The sequence below is a fragment of the Xiphophorus hellerii genome, chromosome 19 (genome assembly GCF_003331165.1).
Source record: "Xiphophorus hellerii strain 12219 chromosome 19, Xiphophorus_hellerii-4.1, whole genome shotgun sequence".
Lineage (NCBI taxonomy): Eukaryota > Metazoa > Chordata > Actinopteri > Cyprinodontiformes > Poeciliidae > Xiphophorus > Xiphophorus hellerii.
The window spans coordinates 2,699,098-2,717,520 of record NC_045690.1 but is presented as its reverse complement, the minus strand read 5'-3'; the positions used below and the strand labels follow the sequence as shown (position 1 = coordinate 2,717,520).

The 18,423-nt window shown below is 36.5% G+C and overlaps 1 protein-coding gene and 1 long non-coding RNA gene across 4 annotated transcripts in view; both read left to right on the top strand.

The window, feature by feature from the left end:
- Positions 1-10,411, top strand: part of rnf144aa (ring finger protein 144aa) — a 29,795-nt gene extending 19,384 nt beyond the window's left edge. Inside the window, exons 4-8 of the mRNA XM_032546630.1 lie at positions 1,563-1,623; positions 3,672-3,888; positions 4,171-4,318; positions 5,786-5,875; positions 9,414-10,411. Of these exons, the coding sequence (XP_032402521.1) occupies positions 1,563-1,623; positions 3,672-3,888; positions 4,171-4,318; positions 5,786-5,875; positions 9,414-9,545 (648 nt within the window). The 3' untranslated portion in view covers positions 9,546-10,411. The remainder of the gene's footprint in view (positions 1-1,562; positions 1,624-3,671; positions 3,889-4,170; positions 4,319-5,785; positions 5,876-9,413) is intronic.
- Positions 10,412-10,439: 28 nt separating this feature from the next.
- The window catches only part of LOC116708684 (uncharacterized), a 34,827-nt gene continuing 26,843 nt past the window's right edge, over positions 10,440-18,423 (top strand). For 2 of the 3 annotated variants that reach the window (XR_004336739.1, XR_004336737.1), the window contains exons 1-2: positions 10,440-14,913; positions 18,046-18,173. This is a non-coding gene — a long non-coding RNA (uncharacterized LOC116708684). The remainder of the gene's footprint in view (positions 14,914-18,045; positions 18,174-18,423) is intronic. The other variant, XR_004336738.1, reaches the window with a different exon arrangement.

Here is an 18,423-nt window from a genome sequence, read left to right as displayed (position 1 = left end):
TAGCAACCGACTTACAACAGCTTTACTAGTATATCAGGATTCAAACAGTTCCCCATGCAAAGAACAGATCATTCAGTCTGTTACAGTTTCACGTTTTCAGGCTTGGTGTTTATTTAATGATTGTTAATAAATTATCAGATTCTGCAGCACATCTCCATGTTAAGGTTGTCAAAGTCAAGCTAGCATAACTTACCTATTTCCCTCACCATTGTTTTATTTTTTATTAAAACTTTTTCCTGACCTGGTTGATCTGGTTGTCTAATCAGCTGCAAAGCACTTCATCCTTTTTTTTCTTTATCTCATGCGTATATTTAAGATTTAGTGCGCTGTGTTGACAACCTGATGGCTAGTCATCATCAGCTAGCTGCTTTTTGCACTCCAGCAGGCGGCTGGGTGCATGTCGTCACATTGCAACGTGTTTATAAGTCAAACGTGTTTATAAGTGCAACCTGTTACGTCCTTCTAAAGCTGCTGCTCAGCTCCGTCCGTTCTGTGTGGGTTGGATCCGCTCGGTTCTTTACTGCGCCTCAGAGGCTCATCGTGGTTCTGCCCACCGCAGCATTATGTTTCTGATCAATTAGCGTCTGATGAAACCCCAGCTACTCCTGCCAGTCTTTCTCTTCTCTCAGCAGGTCCTTCTCTGTAAAATTGATTCTTCTTTACAAAGCCTGAATGTTCGATGCATCGACCACTAAATGAGGCTAACCCTGTTTGCTCCACCGGGACGCTCCTCTCTCTATTTCCTCCCACAAAATAAGAATCAGATCCAGGGATGGACTTAGAATTTGATTTGGTGGTACTGCTGTGATAAAAAAATAAATAAAATTTAGGTAATAAGTAAAAATTAAATGTATTGTTAAATGTATTGTTGAAAAACATTCTCATCTGAAATATACAGCATCATACTAGGGATATTCTAGATAGAAAAGAAAAAAGGAGGAGTAAATTTTGGTCAAAAATCTCAGAAATTTTGAGGTTTATCTAAAAAAAATTCTAGAAAAAGCATTAAAATTTTTGAGCTCCAAAAGTTAAGTATTTGCATTAAAAAATCTGAAATTTCTAACATTTCTGAGTTTGAAAAGTTGAAAATTTGCTACTTTCAGAAATTTTCAAGAGAAAACTTGGAAATTGATGAGGAAATTTGAGTTTTCCCATTTATGAAGCTCAGAAAATTTTCAAAAGTCTAAAATTTTCAACTTTTTAAGCTAAGAAATTTGTGGAAATAATCTTCTTCAGGATGCCACTGATAAAACAGTGAATAATATCACTAAGCTGCACACTGTCACGTCACTTAATCATATTTTGTAATTTGCTGTTTTTTATTGAAGCTCTCATTGAACAAAAGGGAAGAAAAACTGCAAAAATTTAATTTCCAGTCATACCATCAGGTTTTTTTTATTATCTAGCGTCAGTAACTAAAATTTCTCTTGATTTCAGAAGCAAGAAAATAACAAAACTGGAGCTTAATAAGATGATATTATTCCTGAAATGATGGATGTATTTCTGTGTGAATATTCAGAGCAGCTGAATAATTTCCTCCTCTTCTCTCCGTCTGTCTGCAGATCGAGTGCATGGTGGCGACGGAGATGATGCAGAGGTACAAGAAGCTTCAGTTCGAGCGCGGTGAGTCGCAGCAGGTTTTATTTATTCCTGGACTGTCACACCTGGATTCAGACAGGTGCTTGAAAACCTTGAAAATGCTTGAATTTCAATCACGTGTTTGGAAAGTGCTTCATAATCAAACTGCATAGTTTTGTAATAAAGTGTAATCTGATGTTGGAGTAAAGGCTTGAATTTCAAAATTATTATTTAGAGCTGAACCCAGATATTTTCATACACTGTATAAAAGGATGGATAATTTTTTCTCACTGTCTGAAGTTAAATCAGACTAAACTTTCCTTATTTTTGGCCAATAAAAATGTGGTTATCTTGTATTTAATACATTAAATGTAATTAAAAATAAATTGACACTTTTAAAAACATACAATTTTGTTATACGTTAGTTTAGAATAGATTACAACACATTATTAATAACTATGCCTGTCATAATAAGCATTAAATCAATTAATCGTGTAATAAATTAAAATACATTTTCAGTTGTTGCTTTGGTCTCACTAACTCTTTTTTGAAGGACAGTTTGTTTTACGGAGACTCCAGTACGCATTTTATTTGTTGACTTGGTTGTTTTGTTTGTTTATTTTTTAATATTTAAAATGTTTTCTTTTTGTTTAAAACTAAAATGTATTTATCTGTGAGAGAACTTGCATTATTTTTTCATTATTATCATTTATCGCAATAACTTAGATTGAGATTCGGGACAGTATTAAATGTCTTTTATATTGTTTTTATCTCCAAGCTGTGATGATGGAAAAGTTTGAAAACTTACCTTTTGAAAAGCTGGATTTTTTGTGGGTCTGTGTGTGTGTGTGTGTGTGTGTGGGTCTGTCTGTAAACCAAAAAGCCTCAGAGAGATGAACGTTTTTGTTTAATTTGGTTTGGATCAGAACAGTCAGAACATTTTTCTGTCTCAGACCGAGCCCGACGTGCTTCTGGGTTTCTCGGGGTTCTTGGCAGAGAAAATAGGGAAAGAAGCAACAAAATGGAAGAACAACAATCCGTGCACTTTGACCCAGTAGGAAAAGAAAAATTGTCTTTGGAGACGGATGCAAATATTTGAAATAGTTTGTAGAAGGAGTGGAAGAAAGTTTATTTATCGACCAACAGAATAACTATTTCTGTGTTATACTAACATATTTGGATATTTAATATTAATTTAAACTATAATGAAAAATAAACTGTAGTGACGGAAACATTCTTTAAATGCAGTTTAAAAAGCATTTTCAGCTGAATATTTATTCAGCTTTAAAATATCTAAAATCACAAATGAGTTCATCACATTTCGCTCACATTATAAATAATTATTCGGCAGTTTGAAGGTTTTCCGTACGATGGAGGATTAGGGTAAAGCTGAGAAAATAATATCTATAAGAAAAGAAATCATACAATTAAGTAATATTAGGTGAAAAAATGTTACGATACAACAATAAAGTCGTAACATTGCGAGAATGAATTCATATTACGTAAAGTCAAAACAATACAAACTAAAGTCGTAATAATATGAGAAGTTGTAACAAAGTGAAGATAACGTAATAATACAAAAAAGTCATAATAATGCGAAAAAAGTTACATTACTGTTACCATTAATACGACTTCTCTTGTAGCACTACGAGAGAAAGTCGTAATAATGAAAAGTAATAATGCATGGATAATCTCATAATAATGCAAGAATAGTCACAATAATATGAAAAAAGTCTTATTACTGTTTTAATAATTACGTTTTTTCTCGTTTTACTTTGAGAAAAGTTGTAATAATACGAGAAAAGTCACAATATACGAGAGTAAAGTTGTTTTGAGAATGAAACCTGATGACGGCCCAATGAAATCCTGTAAAGATGGACTGAAAATAAAGAAACTGAAAGTTGAAGCATTTTCCTCAGCTGGTTGGTGAGCAGGTTGCACTAACCTTCTGACTTTCTCCTTCATTAGGAAACATTTTAGTTTTTCTTTTTTGCAGTGATTAAAACAATATTAATTTCTGCGTAGGTTCATTTAATCCAAAGAGACGTAATTTAGTTTTTAAACAGTGATGTATTTTACTGCTGTGCCTCCAGAGGTTCTGTTGGACCCGTGCAGGACGTGGTGCCCGTCCTCCAGCTGCCAGGCCGTCTGCCAGCTGAAGGAAACCGACTCCCCGGCTCTGCCTCAGCTGGTCCAGTGCGCCGTCTGCGCCCTGGAGTTCTGCTCTGCCTGCAAGGCCGCCTGGCACCCGGGGCAGGCCTGCCAGGAGAGCAACCCGCCCATCGCCTCCTTCCTTCCCGGGGAAAACAGGTACCAGCTTCAGGAAAACAACAATTAACAGTCTAAAGCTCCCTGCTAATAAATATCTGTTCAAATTTACAGTAACATTCAATTTGTAGATGTGGAACTTTTACAAAAAAAAGTTCATGAAACTTTTTTTGTAATATTATGACTTTAAAATAATTATTTTTATTTTATAATTATAATCTGCAAATAATAATTGACATTATTTTAAAGCACATTTTAAAATAATGTGCTTTTATTTTAAAAGCGAGTTAGACGTAATGTAACTGGGTTCCTGCTGGTTCCCAGCTCTTTCTACAAGAACGAAGAGGACGACGCCCCCATCAAGCGCTGCCCCAAGTGTAAAGTCTACATCGAGAGAGACGAGGGCTGCGCCCAGATGATGTGCAAGAACTGCAAACACGCCTTCTGCTGGTACTGCCTGGAGTCCTTGGATGTGAGTTGCCTCGTTTTGCCTTAAAGGGGAACTATTAGGAAAAATTCACATTTTTCATGTTTTTGTTCTTCCATTTGGATCTCAAAAAATACAAAGCGCTTAAAAAGAAAAGATTAAAAAATACCCAGCTGTTTTTGACAACAAGTTTATGCTTTTCAAAAATCTACTAATTATTGACCGACTCTCTGCCACGGGTGGAGTTCTGCTAGCAACCCCAGCAGAACTCCACCCGTTACCTAGCAACCCCAGGAGAATTCCGCCCGTTACCTAGCAACCCCAGCTGAGCTCCACCCGTTACCTAGCAACCCCAGGAGAATTCCGCCCGTTACCTAGCAACCCCAACAGAACTCCACCCGTTACCTAGCAACCCCAGGAGAATTCCGCCCGTTACCTAGCAACCCCAGCTGAGCTCCACCCGTTACCTAGCAACCCCAGGAGAATTCCGCCCGTTACCTAGCAACCCCAGCTGAGCTCCACCCGTTACCTAGCAACCCCAGGAGAATTCCGCCCGTTACCTAGCAACCCCAACAGAACTCCACCCGTTACCTAGCAACCCCAGGAGAATTCCGCCCGTTACCTAGCAACCCCAGCTGAGCTCCACCCGTTACCTAGCAACCCCAGGAGAATTCCGCCCGTTACCTAGCAACCCCAACAGAACTCCACCCGTTACCTAGCAACCCCAGGAGAATTCCGCCCGTTACCTAGCAACCCCAGCTGAGCTCCGCCCGTTACCTAGCAACCCCAGGAGAATTCCGCCCGTTACCTAGCAACCCCAGCTGAGCTCCACCCGTTACCTAGCAACCCCAGGAGAATTCCGCCTGTTACCTAGCAACCCCAGCAGAACTCCACCCGTTACCTAGCAACCCCAGGAGAATTCCGCCTGTTACCTAGCAACCCCAGCAGAACTCCACCCGTTACCTAGCAACCCAAGGAGAATTCCGCCCGTTTATTTAGACAAAACTAACTTATAAGTAACTTTTCATCTACATATATGAGCTTGTTTTTAAGTTTTGAAAAATCCCTAATATTGATGAAAAGTTCTAGTTCTACTAGTAGATTATTTCACTTATAATATCCTATAATGTATGTAAATCAAATAACATGGAAATGGAACTAGAACTTTTTCATTAATATTAAGGAATTCTTTTTACTTAAAAAAAATTTAAGCTCATATATGTAGATGAAAACTTATTTATAAGTTAGTTTTGTCTTATGCATTTGAAAGTAGACAAAAGTAATGTTAGGTTTTGTGTTTTTGAATTATGGCTCACCTTTAAAAAAATACAATTGGAGACAATAAATGATCTGGTCAGGGAAGATTTAAATTTTCATTAAGGTTCATTGGAAAAAATAAATTTGAGTTTGGATTCTTCAGCTGGTTGCATGAGGAGACATCTAGACGTCTTTAAGGCTGCCAATGATCGCTATTTAACTCTGTGTGTGTGTGTATGTGTGTGTGTGTACCAGGACGACTTCCTGCTGATCCACTATGACAAAGGGCCGTGCCGGAACAAACTGGGCCACTCCAGGGCGTCGGTGATCTGGCACAGAACACAGGTGAGAACGTTTTCCTGCTCCTACACTTGATGTTCCTTTCTTATGTGTTTCTCTGATGTTGTGAAGTTTATCTGATTTAGATATGTTTTAGTAACTTGTGGTGAATGAACAGACAAAACAATAATCTTCATTTAAATTGCAAAACTGTACTTAAGAACTGTAAAATTGTAAGCTGTAAAAATTTTAGTTGTAAAATTAACAACCCTGAACAAAAAGATCCAAACAACCTGATTCCAAATTAAATCTGGTGCCTCCAGATCAAGTTTTTACAGTTTTAGGATAAGATAGGTGGCGTCACTCCAGCGCCCCTGGTGGCTGGATGACTGAACTGCTATATACTTGGTGAAGTTGGCTAAATATCTGCAGTTAATTTGTTTATTTATTTCCATGTGGCGCTTCTGCTGAAGATTGGAACTAGTACTTTTTATAAATAGTAAAGAATTATTGACTTAAAACAAACTCATATCTTGCTGAAAAGTTAGTTTTGTTTGATTTTGTGCTTCCTAAGATATTTGCACTAGAACTAGACCAAAATACTTGGTAAGATTTTGTATTTTTGCAGTGTTCAATTCACCAGACTGAATCTAAATTAGATCAAGATGGGCTTTGACTAGACCCAGGACTTTTTCTCCTGTATCACTGGTTTTGTTTTGAGTCGTCGTCATGGCGAAGCATCCCGCAGACAGTTTCCTTTGACTCCTCAATCTGGCTTTAATTATCAAACATCTGTGGATCCTGCTAACTTCTTCCAATTTTAAAGTTTTATTGACTTTCAGAGAGTAGCGTAAAGTAAACTCAGGAGAAAGAATGTGCTTCGATCTTCCACAGATGGTTTTATTTCTGAAGTTTCACCCAGGAGTTCGGCGTTGTCTATTCAGAGTGCGGTGCGTCACTGTGTCCGACGTACTTGCTATTTTCCGGCATTAGCATACACATTGGCATCTGTTCTGAGCGGGCCAGGCTGAGTCATGTGATTGCACTTCATCTGGCTGAATCCTGCTGAAGCTTTCTCCCTCCGTCAGCTGCTTCTCATCTCCCCCAGAAACGAGAAATGTTCCAGGATGAACGTGTTTGCAGGACAGCAGAGTCTGAATAATCTAAACCAGAGAACAGCGTCTAGACTGGCTAACAGGTCCAATCTGTGCTTCACTGGAAGAAAGAGTTTGTTTACCAGAAACACAAATAAAACGCTGAAAAATGATTAACAATCCTAAATATGTCCTCCTCTCTCCAAACGAGCAGGAAAAACATGTTTCAGGTCTTTTCTTATTCCCTAAGTTGTTCCTTTTGTTGTGCTTTGGTTCCCCCTTGTGGTGAATTAAATAAGTTACACTAAAGCACTAAAAAAATTGACTGCTTGAGAAATTTAAAGAAGCTCAATAATTTCCATTGCATGAATTTTCTGTTTTCTACCTGAGAAACGTCTTCAGTCTGGTGTTTTGGTCTTTTTTGAAGAACAGTTTTGACTTCATAATTCATTTTTACATGTTGTTTCTGTTTTGTTTTTTTTCATTTATTTATTTTGGATATTTGAATTGTCTTCCAGTTCCAGACTTAAATGCTCATTAGAATTTAAAGTTTATTGATCTTTGAGAATATGTTTGTGGATTATTACTTCAGTGAAAATGGTCTCAAAACAACAATATTATCATTTATCACATTAACATTTGCTGTAAAATTGCCATATATAGTCTGAAAAAATCTGGAAATTTTAATTTCTTTCTAAATTTATCCTTTATTCTTCTATCTACATCGGCATTCTGCAATTGTTAAAATCCTAAAAATATAATGTTTTCCTCAGTTCAGCAGAATTAAACTGACTTAGAGCCACAGCTGTTACATGATCTTGTAATTTTTTATGAAGATCTACAGTATAAAATTTATTATTTCTTCAAAACTGCCATTTTATTTCTATATTTTGATTTTGAAATAGACAAAATATATTTAGAAAACATAAAGTTTCCATTCAAATAAAGAAAAAAGTTTTTAAAACAATACTGGATGTTATTTTTTGTCTTATTCTGTGGTGGACATGCAACAAAAAATGGAAAAATGCTAAACTCTGCCTTAGTTTATTACATTTATATTTATAAACTTTTGTTAATTTATAATTTTAGCCAAAGATTATTAAGAGACATTGTGAATATTAATTTCCCTCCTTTTTCCATTTTATTTGTTATTCCTTTCTTTCCTTCTTAATTTTCTTTTCCTTTCTTTCTTTTGTGTCCATATTTATTTTCTGTTATTCTACTGCTGTAGGGACGAGATTTGGTTTTAACTTCCCTCTGCTGCCCCCTGCTGCCCAATGCTAGCAACTGAACATCTCAAAAGAATATCTTTGAAAAGTTAATTTATTTCCATGATAAAATTCAAAAAGTGAATCTCATAAACTCTACAGACTCCTTCCACACAGTAATATAATTCAGGTGGCTATTGACGGTAATGAAAACCTAGAACTCAGTGAATTTAAATATTTCATCAGACCAAAAAAAGTTATTTAAGCATAAAAATGTTAGCAGACTTACAGTATGTCATTAAATCCACTCAGCACTTGGTTGGGGCTCCTTTTGCATTAATTCCTGCATCAGTTTGTAGTTCTGCTGAGATGTTTGTCAGTTCACTCCAACAATCTTTGCATTGAATTTTCACACAGAGTGACACCAAGATTCCAGCAACAAGCTTTTAGATTTGTTTTTCTTATTCTTAGGTTGGATCTGTTTTTGTTTTTGTTTTTTTGTTTTTTACATAATTTTCTGTCCCAGAAAAAAAAGCATATTTTTCTTTGTGAAATTTTGTCTGTATTTATTTTAAAAATAAAAAAAAAAAGTTAGATCTTTAAAAATGGCAACAAATTTCCTAAAGCAGGTATTTACCTATTATTATAATTTGTCTTTTTTGTAACATTTGCAGCTCTAAACAAGTTTTATTTGGTTTCTCTGAGAATAAAAATGACTCTTAAGTTGTAAAGGTTGCAAACTACGGATCTAAGATAATTTTTTGAAAAACAGAATTAAACAGATTAAGGAATCTAAATCCTGTTAGGAATGTTTAGGGCCAGGATAAGAAAGAAAACATTAATTTATGATGATGAAGTCAGAATATTACGAGAATTAATTAAATAACACGCAACAATATGAGAAAAGTCATTATATTAGGAGAATGAAGTAGTAATTTTTTGCCTTTCCAAAAATGTTAAAAATTGTTGAGCGTTTGGTGAAGTTATACTTCAGAAAAACTTCACTTTTTAACACATCAGGATCAGATTATTATCAGCAGCAGAACTTTGAAACTATTGAACACGTTTATTTAGAAGAAAAATCACAAACTAGATGAGCAAATCACAACAGATCTGAATAACGAAGCTTTGCTCTCATTAAAACAGTTTTATCTGGTAATATTGCATCTTTATTTTACTAACAGACTTTATTCTTCTATCTAAAAAAATCACTTTTTGAATCTAATTCTTGACAAAAAGACACTTCCTAAAGATATTTTAAATGCTACTCCTGTTTTGAAATGTCGTTTGTTTTCCTGTCAGGTTGTGGGGATCTTCGCCGGGTTCGGCCTGCTCCTGCTGGTCGCCTCGCCCTTCCTCCTGCTGGCCACGCCCATCGTCCTCTGCTGCAAGTGCAAATGCAGCAAAGGCGACGACGACCCGCTGCCGACCTAAACGCCCCGCAGCGACACGTCGCATCTTCTTCCCGTCGAGTTTCACCACTTTTCCATTCTGTTTTCCTCCCACCAGCTTTGAGAGAGCTTCATTTTTCCGAGCTGGGCCTGAAGCAGCCGCCGCTCTGCATGAGGAGGACAGAAAAGACGACGTTCCTCCGCTGAGACGTTGGGAAAACTTTGGACGGTTTGGGAATGCAAAGAACGTCTGCTCTTCTTTTCTTTTTTTTTTTTGGTGTTGTAATTATTTTGGGTGGATGTGAACATTTCCTGGTCTGCTGAACGGACGCCTTCGCCGCCCGTAGAAGGACTTCTACCTTTTTGCTCTGTAAACACTAAAGCTCTCCCTCACTGCAGCGGTGTCCAAACGGTTCGGCAGGGGGCCAGAAACGGCACGTTGGAAATACTTCTTAGTATTTTTGTATTTCATTATTATTGCAAAAAATATCTTACGTGTTTTTTTCTGATAGGCAGTAAAGTCAACATGATAGCAGTCAGATTTTTAAATTACTGTATATTAAAAATATAAAATGGTTTTGCAGGTTTGAAAGATAAAAAAAAACATTATTCTACATTTTTCAAGTTGATATTTTTCTACATTTTTTTGTTGTTTTCAAGGTAACAAATTTTCCCAGAAGTTATTACAATAAACGACAATTATGATATTAATGATGAATTGTTTACCTATCTAAGGAAGCCATTTTTATTTTAAAATAAAAGAAACTTCAGTTAAAATTATCACCTGTAATCAAGGATTAAATTTATTAAAATTCTAAAATACTTTATGAAATATTATTAGATTTTGCTGGACGATAAATTGTCCCAGAAGTTATTGTGATAAATGATAATATCGTTGCTTTGAGACCATTTTCAAGTAACAAAAAAAAGCTGGCACTTTCTCTAATATGAATAAACTTTAAATTCTAATTAATGTTTATCACTGGAATATTTTAAAAATCCAAAATAAATATAAATAAAATGAAAAATTGTCCTTCAGAAAAAGGGCCAGTTGAGACTAATTACCTTATTCATCCAGTTTTTAGTAGAAAAAAAAGAAAATATAAAAATGATAAATAGTACAAATGGAAATTATTGAGTTTGTTTTAATTTTTCATGCAATAAATTGAGTTATTGCAAGAGGCCCAGTCTTTTTCGCAATAAGAAGATTTTATGGCTCTTACTTCATTTTATTGAACAGTAATAAAGACATTTATAACCCCAGTTACTAATAAATAAATTAAAAGCAAAAATCTTTTAATACATTTACATTTTAAGATTTCACCCTAAAATTGTTTTTAAATCTGTATCCACCGCCTGAACCAGCAAACCAAATTCAGGTTATTTCTGAATTGTGATAAAGGGCCCCTGAAAATCATTTCAAGGGCTGTGAATGGCCCCCGGGCCGCACTTTGGACACCCCTGCCTTACTGCCTCACTCGATGTAGCTCCACAGATTCAGCCGGTAGCAGAGGAGAGCTGCGCCACGCATGTCAGCTCTCTGTACAGCACGTCCTCTCGATGATGTCAATGTTTTATAATCTTGCGCTTTTAATAGAACCGTGCTGAGAGTCGTGTGTCTTGTATATTACAGTCTTTTTTCCAGCTGTTAGGCAGACGTATTAAAGAGGATTGCCACTCAAATCTAATAAAAATATTGGGGGTTTTTTTTTCTTGTGGTTAAAATAAAATTTGCCCCCAGCTGTCTTGCAGGGGCGTGTCTAGATTTTTTTTTTCTTGGGGGGGCAGGCAGGAGCACAAACTGTAAAATTGCAATTTCATGAACATTGGGGCAAACCTTGAAAATTCAAACCATTTATTTACCCAAACAAAACACATAGATCTGCTTAGCATAGATTTGTTTGTTACAGTGGCTAACCTCATGATTAGCCTGTTTCAGCTTAGCATAGCTTAACTGTATAAAACTCTGTTTTTAGCGCCGTTAAGCTAACTCTGTTCAACCAATCAACTTAAGTTGATAAGTTGATTTAAAGTCAAAATTACTGACTACAAATTGCAAATAACTATTTCATTTCCCTTTTTGCTCCTTTATGGAGAGATGTTTTGTGTAGTTGTCTGAAGCTGATTTTTCACATTATTATTATTATTAATAATAAACATCATATAAATCAAACTGCCAAAGGGACTAGAAATGAAAATTAGACACTTTTCTATAATCTCTTGTTAATTAACGGGAATGATCCATTTTTGCAAAATAACATTTTTAAAAAATATCAATTGCAGCAAGTGCATTTGTCATCTGCTGACAATTATTTTAGTAATTGATTATTGTATGGATTATTTTGACCAATAGATAAAAAATTGGCACATTTGGCAAATTTTTCATTTAACCACATAAGCCTCTTTTACACAATATTTGAAGTAATTATGTTACTTTTTTAAATAAAGCAATAATGTTATTGCCTAAAATGCAATAACATAAATTTCTTTCATTTGTAGTTAAGCTAAAGCTAAAGAAATTTTGATTATCTTCTGGATTAATAAATGGATAGCAAAAGTTGCTTTAATTTTTAAAGCATTTTAATTTTTACAGTTGAAGGTAAAACTGCAACTTGAGGATTTACAAAAGAGGTTTTTTCATCTTAAATGCTAAATGTTTATAAACTTTGTATAGTTTTGGTTCAATCACTGTTCTGTGTTGTTCTTTCAGCAAATGGCGTTTTTTATGCTCCAGCTAACAATTAAACGTTTACCAAATTAGTTGATGTTTACTTCAATAATAATGAATTATGATTGATTTGGTTAATATGATTCACCCCTTCTACTGACATGGAGTCTATGTAGAATATGAGGGTAGCCGGTCCCCCCCCAGCCACCCTGTGGCTACGCCCCTGCTCGTTTATCACCTGAAACTGAGTGGCGCTCCCCTTTAAGTTTAGCAGCAACTTATCGCCTCAGAGGACTTTGTATCCACATTATTGTGGAAAGATTTTAGGCCTATGTTGAAAGTTTAGCCAAATAGAAAGTGAAAGCCTTAAAAGGCCTAAATCAGGCAGCCCTCCCGGCGCATTAAAGGTAAAAATCCTCTGATGCTAATCAGCCCAGGGAGCATGTGTTGCTAAGGCATTGTTGACAAGCCCTTTACTGTAAGTTGATTCTATGATGTCATCAGTGTGTTGTCATTGTGTAAAAAAAGGAAAAAGGTTCCTAAATAAAACGTTTTCTGACCCCATAAAAGCATCTTTGAGCAGGAGAGACTGCCAACATGCATTCAGCCATCTTTGTTTATGAAATCCTGCACTTACAAGAGTTAGCGATATTACCATAAAGAGTTGAAGAAATCTGATGTGTAAATATTAAAGAATGCTGCATTATTTCATCATTATGGTCACAGTTAACTATGTACCACTACAGATTTCTTGAATAACACTAAGGCGAAGCATTTTAAGAGGTGGACAAAGTTCTGCGCTAAGATTTAGCAGAAGCTAACTGGAATTACTAACTTTAATTCATTATGTCCTTGAAAGACTACATCTTAAATTTGACATCATTTTCATGTTCCATAACGCCCTCAGACATTGTATTCATATGTTTATATCTTGTTCACTACTGTCTGTTTTATTATGTTCCTATTCTTGTCTTAAATAAAGTTATTGAGGCGAAATAGAGAACGTGAGGACAGGCACGCAACGGAACTGCTACGTAAGCAGTCTCCAGCCACTTCAAAATAAGAGCATGAACACAGAGGTGTCCAAAGTACTCACATTCTCTACTTAAGTAAAGGTACAGATATTTGTATGAAAAAATATTATATTAAAAGTACAGGTTGAACTGTTTTACTCAAAAGTTTAAAAAAAAAAGTACAAATCTTGAAATGTATTCAAGTACAAAAAGTAAAATAACATTTTAAATGATTTTCATCTTCAAGAATACAAAATGGCTTTTGATAAATGTAAAAGACTTAAAACGTTCTAGTCATACAAAATACTTTCTTTTTTTTTTTTGCTGATTCTGTGTTGGTAAATATTTGACACACAAATACCTGAAAAATCTACATCCATATTGGAGGACACAGATTGGCTGTAAATGTCCCGGGATGCAGAGCTGCTGGACTGAATAATGGACCTGACTGCTGGTTTCACTGAAGGCTGAGGGTCTCTGTTCCTCACAGCGCTGGATCCTGACCAGGAAGTAAAGTTCAGTTAGCTCAGAAACATCACAACGACAAGAACGTCACGTTTTGCATTGACTTAAATCCAAGCTAAACTTTTAATTAAGTTTTTTTTACTTATATTTGCATAAATGAATCAAAAATAAAGAAAAATGTGTTTCAGAAAGCTTTATTGTACATTTTTAAATAAGCATGAATAAAATTTTATTACTTAAGGATGGATCAAAAGAGATGAAGAGTCAAGAGTTTTAATAAACTGACACATTTAAATAATTATTTGGTATTTATTGTCATTTTGCACTCTTCATTCTCCATACATCAGGACTGGAGCAACAGTTCAGCATTAAGCTTTGAAAATGTAAATTTTCCAGAAACAAGCCAGTTTATCCCTAATGTAGTAGGGACTATATCTATCTATCTATCTATCTATCTATCTATCTATCTATTTGCACTATTTCTCCAATTTATTCTAAAAGCTGTATTAGAGATGAACTGGTTTGTTCTTAGAAAAATGTTCATTTTCAAAACTTAAATATGTTCTTCAGTCCTACATTATAAAATATAAAGAAACACACAAAATTTAACTGTTTCTCTAAATTATTCTAAAACTATATTAGGGATAAATTATGGATAAAACATATAGTGCTATTAAGATTAGTTTCAGTAGAGGTTGAGACTTGGACTGTTTTTTGCAGTTGCGCAGGTTTTACGGGTTCTGTCAAATCTGGCAACCTTGCCGAATGGCGCCATGTTTTGTTTTTTTATGAGTGTGAGGCGCATGCGCCATGCCGGATAGAAATGTGGCGCAGTTTCGACGTAAGCGTTTGAAATAGGACGCGGCTCGCGCTGAGATATGAAACCAGCTTTATAATATTCATCCATTCTGGGTTTAAAAACGGGTTTTTCTGACCTGATAGGACGAAAAGCCGAGTCCGGCTGGACGGCCAGCCTGAATGACTCAAAACTGTTTTTTCGGGGCCTACTAATTAGGCTCCTTAACTCACCTGCTGAGGTGAAGCTAAACTGGGCGACCAGGCCGCTGGAGCGCCATATTGAAATCGCTGCATTTGTTATTCGGTAAGTTAGTTTTTTGGAAACCTTATTCGAAGTTGTTTGTTTTGTCTCTGATGAAATTATTGAAGCCATTTTTTGTTTTTAGCAGAGCAGCAAACGAGGAGCGACCGGACCATGGCCGGCCGGCGTCCCTGAAATATCAAGAACGACCTCGCTGCATCAAACGGTAAGGGCGGGAACAGACCCCAGACCAAGACCATATTTGGAAATGGAACCATTGCACTCCGGAAATGAAGGGGGTGCTGTTTGCTATATTATCAGCGATCTCTCGTTTTTATTTTCCTTTGAAATCTGTGATATCGTTCACCTTTAGGAAAGCATACATTTGACCTTCCCTCTTTTATTTATTTCAGCTCACAGTTCTTAACAAATTCTGTAGCTCTCTGTTTACTTCTAAATCTTCTCCTTAGTTGCGTCTTTACTGCCTCTAGTGGCGTGGGGATGGTAACTCAACTAACATACCATATCGTTAATTGGAATTCCACAAAGTCTTTATTATTTATCATTAATTTTGGCATTACTCGCAGCAGCACCCTACACTTACCCTACTAGGGATAAGTGTGTTGTATAATGGATGGATGGGTTTTATTTTTCCCCTCCATGGGCTGCCATCTAAGAGCACTTTAAGTAGCGACTACATGAGATAGATTGACAGCGGTAAGACCCGCCTCCTGGCTCTGATCGGTTGTTTTTGGTGTTTTCTTCAGATGGCAATAGCAGTTGGAGATCAATCTTTCCACAGATTATTTGTCTCATAAACTGTCACAACATGGAGACAATAAAAAACATATTTTTATAGAAGTTATGTGCTACAGCTTTAAATTTTCAGCAACAGAACGGATTGAACATTTGTAATTTTTCCCGTTTCTGGTTATTGACCTTTAAGCAGGCGGTGTTCACATCTTTAGCTTGCATCAGGCGTCTTCTCTTCATCCTGGGCAGCTCTGTCTGTTCTTGTGCCGCTCTTTGTGCTCATCAGACATGTGTCAGCCTTTTGTTAAGGTCTGCCAGAGAACAGGTTGTTCTCTCCCTCTCCTCTCTGCCTTTGTGTCGACTTCCTGCCAGATGCTGGATCGGGAGCATTAACAAGACAACCCTGAAAATGAAAGTGCAAACGCTCGGCGATACATCATCCCCTCGCCAGCTGCTCTCCGCTTGGAAGTCTCTCCGCCAATCGCCGGGCGAGACCACAGGAAGTTGCCATCTGCGGGCGCCATAGCGACAGAGTTTGTGGATGTGCAGCGGAGCCGATGCGTTATCTGAAGGGAGAGCGTGCCAGGAGGCGCGGGGATTGATCTGAATCACCTGGTGGAGGAGCAGATAAAAGCTCCGAGTCTGCAGAAACAGGAAGGGATGGAGGCCGCTGCACCTGCTCCGTGTGGAGAATGAGAGCGTCACATGTGTGCTGGCTGGGGGCCCGCGTTCCTGCTCCCTGCTGCCAGATCGTCCTGCTGCTCAAACTTCAGGCCTTTCAGGCTTTATATCGGAGTACGCTATAAACTCATCATTTATACCGCTGACTGCAAAGACACAAAACATTACCAAGTAGTTTTCTCTAGTTTCTAATCCAAATATCTAGTACAGTTGAAATAAGACAAAACTGACTTGCAGTAACTTTTCAGGAAGAAACAGGAATGTTGTAAGTCAGTAATTGTTTAAGATTGATGGGAAAAAAAGTTCAATTTGCATTTTTTTCACTTAGGAGCAAAAATGTCTGTTTTTCTATTGTACTTTCCTTTTTTCTTTTTCTCTTTTCAACTTCTGTAATTTTTCTTTTTCTTTTTCTTTTTGTTGTTTCTTTTTTCCTTCTGTTTTACTTTTGCCTTTCTTTCTGTCTTTATTTTTGTTTTTCCTGTTTTTCTTCTTTTTTATTGGTTTTCTTTCTGTCTTTATTTGTTTTTGGGTTTTTTTGTCTTTCTCAAAAGACCACAGATAAAAAATAAACTAATTATACTATTATGAAGAACATTTTACCAAAGGACTTCAATATGTTAAACGCATACAGAAACATTGAAAAAAGTACACAGTTATAACAATATAGAATAAGATTAAAAAGAGTCATTGAGTACAGTTGTTTTTCTTGTAAATACTTTCTTAAAACTGTTTAAACTTGAATTATTAAATATGAGTTTAATATGACTTAAGCTCCTATATCTTCCTGAACAGGTACTTTAAGTTGTTTTATTTTAAGATATTTGCATTAGAAACTAGACCAAAAATACTTGGTAAGATTTTGTGTTTTTGCAGTGTATGAACATGCTGGTAACATGGCAGTGTTTTATAACCTGTAAAACTAGAATTCATGCAAAATCATAGCTAATTTTCATAGTAAATGTGATAAAATCTCCCTCTAGCAAGCAGTAAAGTGATGAAAGCGATGTACCATTAGGTTGGAGAACCATGTTGCAACACTACACCGATTAATCTGCTTTTTCCACTGATTTATAACTTCATCTCAGGGGGGAAATGTAACGTTTTGCAGCTACTTGGAACAGCAAAGTGATAACTTGTGTTTTAATAATCATTCACCGTTTAGAAGTAATATTTAATTGTTATTCACTGATCTTCCTGCCAGAAGAGGGAACCAGAGAGCTGTTAGAGCGCCTGCTTCCTGTCAACAACAACAACATTCACTCACTGCTGCAAGTTGAGCAGAAACATTAAGATTGACATGGGAAAAATGTCAAATAATCCACCCCTAGAACTGGTACTATTTTCATCAATATTAAGAAATTAGTGACTTAAAACAAGATGTTGCTGAAAGTTACTTCTAAATTAGTTTTGTCTTATTTCAAATGACTTAAGACATTTGCACTAGAAACTTGATAAAAAATAGTTGGTAAGATTTTGTTTTTGAAGTGTGAACTTCTCCAGCTCCTGTTTTTAAGAGTTTTTTTTTTTTTTTAAGTTTTAAATCTTCTTTTGCTTTCATAGATCAGTCCAACTGGATGTTAATTAGCAAAGCTCGTCCTCATCAAATTCAGTTTATTTTGCTTTTCTGGAAACCTTCCCCTCCCCCCTCAAAGTGTGTTTATTCTGGAAACTTTCATAATCTTTTCTGGTAATTGTGCCAAGCAGACTAACTGGTGATGGAAACTGCAGTTGTTTTTCTCTGTGATTTCTGTTTGTGGAGTTGACATCATTTTTATTTGTTTTTGCTTTGGTTCAATCCATCCCATAATATCTCCGGTTGTCCTGCTGGAAGGTGAACCTTCTTCAGCTTTTTTTATTTACTTTCTTGCTGGTTTCATCTACCTAGTTGTGTTTCTTTTCCCTGACTCTCCCTCCTTTCTCCCAGTTTTTCTGCCTGCAGTCGTTCACCTGAGCCTCGTCTGAAAGGCCTGCTGGGAAATCACGCCGACCTTGTGGGAGTAACGCTCGCCGAGGGCTGCGGAGAAACTCAGGAAAACTCGTTTCTGTCATCAGGTGAGCGTCAGGATGAGCTTTGCAAAGAATACATTGTTTATTTTTGTTTTTTACACATTATTTTGAAAGAGCTCTTTGCATGACATCAGGTTTGCGTCTGTTTAGTTGCTGGCAGCTGATGTGTGTTTGATTAGTGGGACTGAAATTGTCAGAGATGATGTTGTGCACCCTGCCGCTCCCTGCACCAGTACAGCTCCCAGCAACGCACCTGTTCCCTCAACCTGCTCCCCACACACACACACACACCCAC